Genomic DNA, 13,353 nt, shown 5'->3' on the forward strand with positions numbered 1-13,353 from the left:
AAGAGGCCTAAACTGCTTCTAAGTCGCTGCTCCCCAAGGCTGGGCCACACACTTCTCACGCCTACAGCGCCTTACCCCAGCGCCCAAGGGCATCCCTTTCCCGGGGGAAAGAGACTACAACTCCCAGCAGTCCGCGGGCGGCGGCGCGCTCTCCGCGCCTGCGTCACGCTCCGGCCCGCCAATCGGAGCGGGCCTGGGCGGTGAGGTCACTGTGGGTGACGTCAGGGGCCCAGAGAGAGGCTCTCCGGCAGAGGCGAGCGGAGCAGGGCTGGGGGCTGAGGGGAGAGCGAGTCGGAGCTGGGGGAGGCAGGAGCGGCCAGGCCCCGCCAGCCGCAGGGCGCAGCAGCAGCAGCGGGAGGAGGAGGAGGGGGCTCGCCAGCGGGTCGGTGCCCGGCGCCCCCCCCCCCGGGGAGCCGCCCCTGCCGGGTCCCCCCCCAGCCCGGAGGAGCCGGGGCTCTGACAGCCCGAGAGGAGGAGCCGGGCAGCCGGGGGCACCATGTCCTCCCCCAGCCCGGGCAAGAGGCGGATGGACACCGACGTGGTCAAGCTGTATCCTTCCCGCGCGGGGGAGACCCCCCCCTACTGCCCCTGTGGAGGGGAGGGGGTGAGACCCCCCCAAATCCTCTGTGTGGGGGGGAGACTTCCCCCATGTTGTCCTGTGGGGGGGAGACCCTCCCCCATCCTCCTGGGGGGGGAGACTTCCCCCATGTTGTCCTGCGTGGGGGGAGACCCTCCCCCATCCTCCTGGGGGGGGAGAGAAAGAGAGACCCTCTCCCATCTCATGAGTGTGGAGGGGGGAGGGCAGAGAGACCCTCCCCCGTTTCATGGGGGGGAAGAGAAAGACCCTCTTCCATCTCATGAGGGAGGAGAGAGAAAGACGTCCCTTACCCCCCTGTGTGTGTGGGGGGACCCCACAGGGAAGATAGGGCAGAAAGGCTTCCCCCATTCGACAGCAGGGGGAGAGAGTCCCCATCCCCCTGGATGGGGGGGAGAGAGACCCCTGTGAGGAAAATATCCTGGAGGAGAGACCCTCAGCCCACTGGAGGGTGACACCCCACCTTCTGCCCTCCCCCCAGTGGTGTACCATTGCCAGGGTCAGTCTCTCTGATCTCCCATGGTGCAGGGGGGAGAGTGCCCCTGTAAAACCAGCTCTGTCTGTGGAGGGAGAGGGTGAAACTCCCCTAGACCAGCTGCACTCCTGGGGGACCCCCTTGCAAACACCTCCCCAGCACCAGCACTTCCCACTCTGCTGAGGGGAGGCCTCCTAGAAAGGCAGACCCCTCTCCCCCAGTCCTGGGGACTCCAGATCTCTCTCCCAGCCTGAGCTCCCCCCACAAACACCAGATCCCCCAGCCTAAGGACTGAAGGCCCTTTTAAACCACAGAGACTCAGCCTGGAGGATATAGGCTACCGCAAGCACCTATCCTTGGGGGAGATTAGTACCTTTAAGGAGTGGGGCAATGGGACAGGCTCCTTCAGTCTTGCCTAGGGCAACTCCTTTTCCTCCCCCTGGGATTGTGACTCCCCCCAGGGTAAGGGAGAGACTCCCCCTCCCCCCATCAGATATTATGACAGCTGGTGGTCAGCCTCGGAAGGGGTATTTCAAAGGACTATAGCCCCACTTCCAGATGACACCCCCACCCCTGGCTCCTCTCTTTCCCCCAGCCCCTTCCCTGGAATGTAGTTCTACAGCTTAGGGTGATGAGTGGGGCTGAGAGAATGGGGAGGTCTTGTCTAATAGCTTCAGTCCAGAGAGAACCTTTTGTGGTGTTTATTATTATTTACTCCATAGTTTCAGCCTGCAGTTCCCAAAGCTTCTGGTGCCAGCCTAGGGATTTCTGGTGGTTTGTTTTTTTAAATTTTTTGGGGAGTGGGGGGAAGAGCCTAGTTTGCAACAAACCAAAAATAAGGTGCCATGGAGTGGGAGGAAGGGGTTTCAGTGCAATCGAAAAGTCTCTCCCCCCCTCCTTCTTGCTCGAGGTTTTGTTTATGTAACACTCCAGTTTAGGGTAGGTTTTTTTCTTTCCTAATGGATCTATTTTTATTTTTCTCAGTATTTTTATTCTCAACCCTCATAGGATGGTGTATCCCTCTCTTTTGCTGTCTGGAGTGTGGGTGGCTTTTGAAATATCGTTAGGAATTCGATTATAGAATTGTTTTATTAATAGTTTTGTTTACGTGGTGGTGGTGGGGAGAATGGACATAACCAACTGAAATGCTTTCAGAGATATTTTCTCCCCTAGGAGAATTTAGGGGTGAGGGATCTGTTTTTTGATTGTGGTAGGAAGGTTGGGGGTTGATAAACAGATCTGATTTAGTTGCTAGAGGCAGAGATAAACAAAGTTATTTGGTTTTGTTTTTTAAAAGAAGGGATGAAATCAACAACACTGATGTTTATGGCATGAGGACAATTTACCCAAAGAAAACTTGCTAATGTTTTGTGTGTATGTTTTTATACAAAGCTTCTTTATTTATTTTTAATGTTGTTTGTAACAAATAGGAAATGACTGCCAATCCTGGTAGAATCTGAGCTATTTTTATTCTGGAGTTTAGAGTTACAACATGTCATACCCTCCCAAATACAAATTTCAATTGATGGTTAATTTCACTAGGAGGAGGGTTGAGAACTCCAGCTGTTTAGTGGAAATAATCTTCATTGTGTTTAATTTTTGAAGAGGACTGTGCTGGCGTGTGGATGAGGCCCATTATGGCCTGATGCATTTTCTCCCCCCTTTTTTTCCCTGCTTGGTAGCCGACATCTAGAATAACTACAGCATTTTAGATGACAAAGAGCAGTTTTTTGGGGTATATTATGGCTTGGTGGTAGATGAAGAGCAGTAAATAGGTTGACATTCCTCCCAGTCCCAATTAGTTTCCCATCTCCTGCTCTTTTCCCCTGACAAAAGAATCCAGAGGCTTTTAAAAACTATAGCTTATATTATTGTTACCCCAATGTTCTTGATATTTGAGACAGAGGGGTACAACGGTTTGTTTCTTGTGGACAGCAAAGTTAGGAAGTTGTGTATGTCAGATGACTCACCTCTCTACCTTCCTCCTTCCCCAGTCTTTTTGTTTGTGTGGCCTTCCTTCATATCTCTGGGCCTACACTCTGATTCATCCTAAACTACTAAGCCACTTCATTTTTCTGGGTAATCCTCCTATCTGTAAACCGATCTACACATTATCTGAAATAAGTGTGTGTTTGAGGGGTGCGGGTGGGGTGGGGATTGAAGCTGGTTATGGTGGCGAGTAAATGAGAGAGAACTGTACTGAAGGAATGTACTTGAATGTGGCTTGAATTTTTTTTTGTTTGCTGCCATTTTCATTACAATCTCCCGTTTCAGCCTCTCTTTAATGTCTCTAGTATATAATCATGGCACAGATTTACAGCCTGCCAAGAGCTACCTTGTCTAGGAAGGGACTAGAGAGCAAGTTACAAGTCTGCTGCCTTTTACTGCTCTGACAGGTTTAGGAGAGGAGTGGAGTCCTTCTTTATAATTCCGATTTTCAATCCCAACACGTCCATGTCCTTTTGTAGGTGTTTCTTTGTGACCAGAGAATGGGAGAGGTTGGTTGCTTGTGCGGGCTCTCTCTCTCTCTCTCCTCTCTAAATTGCAAGGGGGAGTGTTTTTTGTAACTGATGTTTAATAATCAGCTGGATGATTATGTTCTGACACTGAGTCATTCATTGTTTCTCTTCTGATCCCTTCTCTAAATGCTGGAAAGAGCCTAGAAGCAGGGATTTGCATTGCATTTTGACCCTGTTGGATTGATTGTCTCCTTCCCCACTCCCCTCTCTTGAGTGTCCTCACTGCCTAATATCAGACCCAGTAGAGTTGTTCTATTACATGCAGTGCTGTGCACAGAAGATCAGAAGCTTCCTGTGCCCCCCACTGGAGAAGGACTTTCAAGGAAGTTTTATACCCAGAATATAGGGAATTACTCAGATTACCTGAGATTTGATACTGGTGACCGTGAAAAAAAAAATTGATCAGCCTAGGGATGTGCATAAGTTTCCTCCTCCCTTCCACCCCCATACTTCTCCAGGTAGAGGAGGGAGCTTGTGCAGCTCACTAGGTCCTCGAGGCTTGTGGGACTTGCTCCCTCCCCAGTTGCATGGCAGTTGCAATCCCCTCTGCCCTGGATGAGCCAGTGCCCCCTGTGAAATGACGGGCTGCTTGTTTTGGAAAAGTGTTTGCAGGCAAAAGGCCTCAGGCAGAGCTTGCAACTCAGCCGATTGGTTGCTCTGTTACTACCCGGAAACTGAGGCCTGGGCGGAGCAACATGAACAGCTGATAGAGTGTGTGACAAGAGTGTGTTTATATACTGGAGAGTGGGGGCTGGGGAAAGAGAAGGAGGCCCAGTGGAAGCCTTTGAAAACAAGCACCAGGCAGTCTTTGGAGGAATGGGTTTTTTTTGGTGTGTGTGGGAAATTTCTTATAAAGGCAAATGAGTACAATGGGTATTGGGTATCCCTGAAATGTTAATCTGTGTGATTTTTGGAGCCCTGCAATTACATTTCTTGGAGGTGATTCTGGTAGGATTACAATAGTATTGAGGTTGAGAGTTTATTCTGCACCAGAATAGCAGTGTACATATGAATGCAGTTTATTTGCAGACTCTATTTGAACTCAGTTTTTCAGAATTTTACTTTATTTTCCTTTTATATAGAGAGTCTTATGACTTGATCACACTGTCTAAACTTTTAAGTGTCAGAGCTGAAGTTAGAAAATAATGTCACACATTGTCCATGAAAGGAATTACAAATACAGCCACATTTAGCTTGGTGAATCTTGTTTTTTTGGCTATTGGGACACAAATAGCTGCAGCAGCAGCAAAAAATTTAAACTGATGAAACTTTGTGAAGAACAGATATACTACACTAGTTGACAGAGGGATGACTTTGTTTGAATGAGATCATTTTAAAGTTATTCCAAAATTATCTGAGGCTAAAAATGAAAAATAAATGCTAAGATACATTTACCTGTATATTGATGGATGATTTGTGATTGCAAAAGACAGTACTATTGGGTTATATCAGTTTTTAGATTAGCTGAATCAGAGGACTGAAAATATCATATTGAGGATAAATTTAATTTTAAGCTAAAACTTTCACAGGGTAGAATATAAATCCTGAAAACATCATGGGGAAGTTTTTATACCTTTTGGTCTCCATTTTAATTGATTCTGAAGGGATGGGAGAAGTCGTGATACTTTTTCAAACTGATGAAGACTTGGAAACAAAATGCTTAGAGTTAGGGCTTGGGAATATGTGGGGTTTTTGTTGTTTTTTTTTTTTTTTTTGGCATTAGTAGCTTAGGCTGTGGTAGCAAACAAGATATTGTTACTTATCTCAGTTGAACAGTGACCAGTATGCCTCATGTTCACGGTCTGAGTGCATGTTCTCCTACCTGCCATTTTAATCAGTTAACCCCACATATCATATTGCTAAAACAAAAAATTCTCACAGCCTCAATGGCAACCTTGAAGAGAATCATCTTGTTTGGTTCAGAGCGGAATTTACCTCTTCTAGGTAATGACCCCATCCCCCATAAGTTCCATTGTTGTCTTGTGAGTCTGATTGCAGAGGTCACTGAAGCTTAGACTTGCAACACAAACTTGAAAGGGTGCTGCACCTGCATAATAATATAATTATAGTTTTATGTCAATAACCATTGTACAATATGAATTTGGTTAAAACTTTAAATTGTAAAGATAGAGCAGACACTTTAATCTGACCCTATTTAAAACAAAGACTTTGTGGATTTTTCAGCATTTGAGTCATGTTACCTACTTGTGCCTACCATACTACTTGGTTTCAGAGCAATGATTTTAGTGGACTGTATGCCATTGCAGTCTTTTGGGGGATTACGTTTATGGTTCTCAGAAGCAATTCGTGGTAAAACTAAACTGGAATTAGATTGCCGAGAATTGAGTAAAGTATACTTTAGTAAACACTTACTGATTAAACAAATCTTGGAAGCGGTTACTTGATAGTAACAGTAAAATACGCATGTGTGCTTTTTAGAAAAGCTAAGTGGCTTGCTTTGTAAAATCGTGTCTTTATTCTTATTCCTTATATTGCCGTATTTAGAAAGGCCTACTTTTAACACCAGTTAAAATGCTTTTATGTAATGTGGACATTCTTCTGTAAATTGGTAAAGATTCAAAGTCAGTTGTGGATGATTTTGTAGTATAGACACTAACTCTTAAAAGGGAAGCTCTTGCTATGATGAGAACCCCAAAATGTGTTAAAAATCATTTCTTGGCAGAAAGCAAATAACCTCCTACATCTGTCATGGCAGTGAATCACTCTCTCTCTGGTAAATTTCAACATGTAGGAGTAGCCATAAGATGCCCCCTGTTGAATCCTTGCTGTCTCCTCTCTGGGTTCTTTGGGTTATGTTTCCATTTGCCTCTGAGACCTTACATGTAATGTCCTAATGTTTTGCAGTCCATTCTTTTATCAGTGCTACAGTAGACTCAAAAATAGCTGTGCTCTCTAAAAATCTTCTGAAAGGCATACTCATAAAACTGAAGCCTTGAATCTTCTGTGTTCCTGCACTGTTGCTATTGAGGTGCCGAGCAGAATGGTGTTGGAGTAGTGTTAATGCTCTTGATATGGAGTGCTGTTGGTACATTACCTGCAGTTCGTAGTAACCTGGGTTTCTGCTCAACAACACAGTATGAGGCCTTGTGATTTATTTCCATCCAATAAAGGGGAAAAGTCCGTTCATTCTAGTAGATGTAGATCAGTATACAAGTTGAGCTTTGTAGGATAACATTCTCAAGCATTACAATTTGGGTTTTTTTAAAGCAGCAGGAGTGGGCAACAACAGACAATTAAGAGGGGAGCAGCACAGCAGGAAGGAAACACAGAGCACTGCAGTGGTATAGAATGATCATTCACAATTGCTACATAACTTGTCATTCTTAGCACCTGTTGCTATTTTGTGCTCTTTTAAAACCATGTAATTGACCACCATAACCAGGCTATATAAACAACAGATTACTATTAAAAGTAGAAAAGTGCCCACAGTTAGAGGGGCATGGGACAGTATGGAACTTTCTACTGGCCAAACAGCTGTCCTGAATTATGCCAATATAGCCATTGTTAAGGTGTAAGTTTGAAGATGGTAAGAGACATTTCTGAGTACTCAGTAGTCATTTTTTTTCCCTTTTCTGGAGTCCTGCCCATGCTCCTGGCAAGAAAGATGAAAGGTAACTGCTGAATAACACATTTTTGAATGTTAGATGAGGCTTTATATGTGAGTACATGTGTAGGTATTTAGCAGTTCATTATTTTCCATCTTTTATTGTGTGTGCTCAACTCCCCTGCTTTCATCACATTTTTCAGTGGTCTCTGTCCATATGTTTCTGGAATAGCCCACGTACACAGGGTGTTGCTGTTTGCTTCTCCCCACCAAATAGTACAAGGATGACTAAAGAATCATGCGATCTTACCGTCTCTAGTTCTAATAGGTCATCCAGTGTGTCTGCTGCCAGCACCCTGTTAATCCCTACAGAGCACTTGAAATTGAACTGCAGAAAACACCAGAAAAGATCCCAAGTGATGGCTCTTCCTTAATATCACTTAGACGACTATTCTATAGTCTAATAGATCTTGCTGTCAGGAAGTGTCTCTATTTTTGTCTGAAATTTTCACTCTTTTAATTTAATCCAGTTTCTCCTTGTTCTACCCTCTTACAGCACCCAAAATTCCTCTGTCCTTGATGTTGACACACTTTAAATACTACTAGGTTGTAATTTTCCCCACCCCCAGGTTATTCATCACTAAGCCAAACTGTCCATAGAGATTCCTCACAAATCAGTCTCTGTAGCATTCTGATCAATTTTATTTATATACCTAGGTGTTACATCTGGTAATGAGGTGCCTGGAGCTGAAGAGGGGATTGCATGCAGTGTCTGGAAGGAGATACCTATGCTTGCGTGGCCTTCAGACCCTGTGTTCCCATTCGTATTTGCAGCTGCGACTGATGCCAGCTTCAAAACTAGCGTGTTTTTAACTGATTCTGCTTTCCAGGCACCTTTTCTCGTGGTGGTCTTGACGTTCTAATGACCCTGAATCACTTGCCTTGTTCTCCATAGCAATATGAACGCCTGGAATAACAAGTTGACTTAGTCTCCAGAAAGAGGCTAGGTTAATCATGCTCTTCACACACTGCTCTTTTTGGTTTGGGATACCATATCTCACTCGTTGCTGAATGGAAGCATCTTTGTCAGCAGTATCATTATAATTGCCATGTTAACTGACAGATCTACTATAACTATAGATTACAGGGCACGTTTTGCACACAACACGAAAGGAATGTAGTAAAATACAGAAAGTAACATCTGACTTCAATTTCTATTTAATCACTTTGAAGGGACTTCTAGTGTAGCTGTTTAAATTGTATTCTTTATTCTGTAATGATGAGTGCTGCTCTCCCACGCCGAAGTGGCTGCATTTCAGTGGCATGTACTTGCTCTAATTAAAGTGCAGTGGAATCCTTTAGAATAAGGGGAAGAGTATGAATGTAAAAATAACTTCCATTACAGTATTAATACAAATCATTAGTTATATTGATCATTCTAAAACATTCTGTAATACCGATGAAAATTTGAGTCTGCAAAATTGGGTTCTTTCTGTGACATCGGCAACTACATTTTTATATCAAATTTTTGCCAACACCTTGTTAGTAAAATTAAGTAAAATTCATTGATAGTAACTGCTTCTTAGAGGCTTTCCAGCCTCTGTGAAAGTCTGAGGTGTGAGGTTCTAGTTTAGTTATTAGTCTAGAGCTACCAAGACAGCCTCTGCAAATGGTTCAAGGCCCTGTCTACATTGGTGCTGGATCTGTGAGCTCTCTTTCGTTTAAGCACTTTCCTTGCGAATGACAACTCATTGCAAAATTTTCTTAACATTATTCCTAAGTTCCAGTGTGTTTTATATGTGGCCTTGAACATTCATAATACATGTTGAGGGTGAGACCTGGAATCTAAGTTACAAATTTGCAAATCATTGCTGCCTTCTTGAATGCAGGATAACCTTGGTATAACAGCTGGTTGTTTCTAGTCAATTATTTGTGGAGCTCTGATAGACTAGTTATATTAGAGAGGTGGTATACATAATAATGAGTGCTGTTGGGGAGCAGATTGGGCACTGCTATTCATCCGGTCTCATAATATAACAAGGGAACAATCAAATGGAAATACGTTACATTTAAAATTGATTAAAAAATACATTTTCACACAACACACCATCTGTAGAATTTGTTGCCACAAGATACCATTGAGGCTAAGAATTTGGCTGGGTTTAAAATAGGATTGGGCTTTTATGAGTAGCAAGAATATCCAGAGTTGTGTTAGAAAAGGTGGAAAAAACCCAAGGGATGTCTACACAACTCATGTCAGCGAGCCTCACAGACCGGGTTGGTAGATTTGGGCTAGCAGGGCACGTGCTGTGTAGACAGCACTTTGAATTTGCTGCTCAGGCTCTGAAGCCCACCCCCAGCTCCCTAGGCTTCAGAGACTGAGCTCCGGCCTGAACTGCAAGTTCAAAGCGCTGTCTGCACAGCTATTTTTAGAGTCCTAGCATATGCCCTGCTAGCTCTCCCCAAGCCCTGAATCTGCCACGGCCCTCTCCCCAGTCCTACCTTGGCGGGGGCGCGGAAGACAGGTGCCCCTGCCCCTAGACCTTCTGCTGCTGTGGGAGAGATGCCTCCCCCCCCCCCCCCCGCCCCAGCCCAGGTGCTGTTACAGGGACAGAGAGCGGGTGGTGGTGGTGGGGATTCCTCTCTTCCCACTGTAGCCCCAGTGAGCCCCATTGCACCCAAACCCCTCATCCACAGCCTCACCCCTGAGCCGAGCCCCTCTCTGCACCTCAACCCTCTGCTGCCCCAGGCCTGAGCCCCCCCCCCACTCCAAACCCCTTAGCCCCACCCTGCCACATGAATTTTATGTGCACCAGTATGGAGGTCATGTGTCACACATCACCTCCATATTGGTGCACATAACAAAATTCAGTCTCCACATAGATGGGAAAAATTAGAGGGAATACTGGCTGTTGGATATACCTTAAGCATTCTGGAAGGGAGAACCATCCCTATTCAGGACATGAGCTCACTTCTAACTAATGGGGGGTAGGAGGGAAGCTTTCCAGGGGCATAGTCTCTCATACCTGCCTACTTCCAGGTTGCTTTCACTTTCCTCTAAAACAGGGTACTCCCCAGTGTTGGAGGACAGGATATTGCATCCACTGGACCGGATCTGATCCAGTATGGCAGCTCCTATGATGGTTCTTGGCTGCTCCAGAACAGAATAGAAGAGAATTCTAGACTTTTCTGTATAAAGGAGCAACTAAAAGTTGCAAAGTATCTGAAATATTAATTCTGGATGTCCTTGATTTACCTTCTGTGCACTGGATTAATAGAGGCAAAACTGAAATTATTTAAAAAATATTACCATAACCTCTTTGGCCTCTTAGGGGACTAAGTGTTGCTTCATCTGACCTCACAGTGGCAAAATCATGTGCCCTAAATCTGTTAAGGGAAAGCCTGGAAACATGGGAGAATGTTATCAACAAATCCACTGGTTTGCGGTGGAATAACTATGGATAATGAACCTAGATCATCTGCAGTGTATTGTCTGCAAAGACTTGACTGAGCTTTAGAGCATTTCTGATCTTAAACAAGGCTGTCTGCAGAGCTGAGAAGTTCTATTTTTAAACTGTGCAGTGAATAGAGACTGAAACTTTGAGGCTGTAGTTTAGTTATTAGTCTAAGAGCTACAAGGCCCTGTCTACACGCTGCTGAATCTATCTCGCTTCTGTTCAACTATGTTCCTTGCTAATGGGGTTTCCTTGCTCAGTGATACTGAGCTGCAAAAGGCTTGAGTAACTTTGACTTCTACTGTGTGAACAACTTAAATTGAAAGATTTCTTTTAAAAAAGTAGGGTTGGGGTTTTTTGGTTTAAAATGTGCAATTTTGTTGTCTAGGTTAAAAAATGAAGACCAACCTTTGGGATCTGCAATAGTGGGACCCTAGGTGTTGGCTACTCTTTAAAATAGTCTCTAGTACTCTTTGCTGTAGAGAGCGTAACATAAGCAGATTGCTGGTATCTTTTATAAATTTCATTATTTACAGCCACCTAGAGCTAGCTAGCCTTGGAGCTCATAGCTGCTGGGTCCTGGTTTGGTGGGGAGCTTGCCAGTTCTTGGCTGCTTGGGTTTCTTGTGACAGCACTAAGAGTACTGTACGCTCCCTCCTAGCAGGTTGCTGCAACTGTGGCCGTTCCTTTGAGCTCCCACTCTTTCCTCCCTCAGTGGTGTAGGGGTAGTTCTGTGTAGGAGCTGGTTCATCTGATAGCATCTTACATGGAGGAAGTGTGGACCTCTCTCTCCATCCTTCAGAGCCACAGTGCTTGGATACCATTGTGACAGGCACAGTGTAAGACTCTAGATGGCTAGTAATAGCACCCCTTAGGGAGCAGGGAAGGTGAAAGGAGGCAAGATAGGGAGGATCTCAAGATGGGGCATTGCAAAGACCACTGATAGTGAAGGGGGCCGGGGAAAAGGTGGGAAGAGCGGGGAAAAGGTGGGAAGAGCAAGAGGAATTGGACAGAAGGGGAGAGCAAAGGGGAAGAAAAATACGAGCAAGCAGGTAGCGAATGATGGAGAACGGGGACAAACACAAGGAAATGGGATTCTGGGTTTTCAAAGAGAACAAGAAGACAGAAATAGGAATGGTAGGGAGGGGGTGTGATGGAGTGCCCACCCTACCCAAGACCTGGAGGAGTTTAAGTGGCTGGGCAGGCCAGCTAACTGCCCACGCTGCACCTGAAGGAGACAAGGAACAGGCCACTAATTGGAAATGTGCCAGCTGGGCACAAACAGGAGGGGCCTGTATAAAGCCCAGGAGCTATGGGCAGCAAAAGTCTGCAAGGAAGTAATCTACAGTCACTCCCTGGAGGAGGGAGCTGGGGCTGGCAAACCCAGAAGGAGAGGGAAGCTAGATAAGTAGGAGGAAATGCAGGGAAACAGCAGCAAGGGGTAGGTGTACAGACCTTGGCTGCTTGTGGTCCCTGGGCTGTTGGGAGGAGGGCTGAGATTTGTAATTTTGAGCACTTTGAGGCATGTACTGAATCGTAGTAACCAGCATAAATTAACTGTTGCAAGACTAATTTAAAACTCCCCAGAATGTCCTAGTTGCTTCCAGCTTGTTTGGGAAATGCTTCTGGGGTGTTTGTATGGAATCTCAAGTATTGGCAACTGTGCCTGGGACAGCTTGTGCTTCCGTATCAGAGGAGCTGGCGGGGGCCCAAATGTTTCCCTCCCCCTTTTTAAATTAAGCATGTGGGGGTGGGGGACTAAGGTCAAATGAAACAGGTTTAGTTTGAGACAGGAGGGCAGAGAAGAGAAATAATCTTGCTGACATTCCCAAAATCTTTAAAGCTGGCCCTGCGAAAAACCACCATGTGCTGCTGGGGATTGGTTACATGTAGCAGTAATGCAAGTATTAAACCTTACAATAACTGGGCAGCTTCCATGCTGTGCTACTGCCCTGAGAGAGTGATACATCCATATCAGTGGTACCCAGGAATAGTTTTACTACTATACTTAGTCAATTTGCATAAAGTTATTTTGTGTTTGTCTTACAATAGTTGCACATTTGAAAAGGAAGGATACTGTACTACAGGTGAGCACTTACTAAGGTCTGAGTGGCGTATTCATCATTCATAATCCCTTAAATCAAATGCCACTTTTGTAAATTAAATAAAGGAAGAGTAAAAACTCCAAGAAAAAAAAATCTCTTTGCGTCTTGGAAAATGTCAAATTCACACTGATGTGACTCAGCGTACAGTTGTATTGACATAGTCCTGAACTCTGTTTAAAACATATCTCACATTTGTCATTTAGGCTATAGTTTTCAACATGCCAATGTCACCTCTGAAATAGGGATTGCTGTGAAAAACAAAAGGAAACTAGAAATGATGTGGCATTAATAAATTTAACACGCCTGACATCATAGAAAACTTAGGTTAGTCCTTCTGATTTGAATAACTGCCATAGTTAGTTACAGAAAGCCCATGTGTGACAGTGGTGAGATGAACGTGAATTCAAAATGAAGAAGGTGACATTTAGATTTGGTTGTCTCTTCAGTGGAAAAGTTAGGATAATGGAGATCAGATCCTTGTAAGTTAGCACCAGTGTCCAAGTACTTCCCTGGGCTCCTTGAAAGGAAAGGTATTTGAGGAGAGAGGAGTACTAGCTCAGTCTTTATTGTAGTAGCAACTGTATCAAACAAGTAAAGTTGGTCTTTCATCACTGCTCAAGATAGATTTTTCAAAGCAGT

General features: G+C 44.7%; 1 protein-coding gene across 2 annotated transcripts in view; it reads left to right on the forward strand.

Moving 5' to 3' along the window:
- The first annotated feature begins 260 nt into the window (after positions 1-260).
- Positions 261-13,353, forward strand: part of UBE2H (ubiquitin conjugating enzyme E2 H) — an 80,657-nt gene continuing 67,564 nt past the window's right edge. Inside the window, exon 1 of one of the 2 annotated variants that reach the window (XM_030580448.1) lies at positions 261-549. In XM_030580448.1, coding sequence (XP_030436308.1) covers positions 497-549 — 53 coding nt within the window. In that variant the 5' untranslated portion in view covers positions 261-496. The remainder of the gene's footprint in view (positions 550-13,353) is intronic. The other variant, XM_030580523.1, reaches the window with a different exon arrangement.

The sequence above is a fragment of the Gopherus evgoodei genome, chromosome 1 (assembly GCF_007399415.2).
Source record: "Gopherus evgoodei ecotype Sinaloan lineage chromosome 1, rGopEvg1_v1.p, whole genome shotgun sequence".
NCBI lineage: Eukaryota > Metazoa > Chordata > Testudines > Testudinidae > Gopherus > Gopherus evgoodei.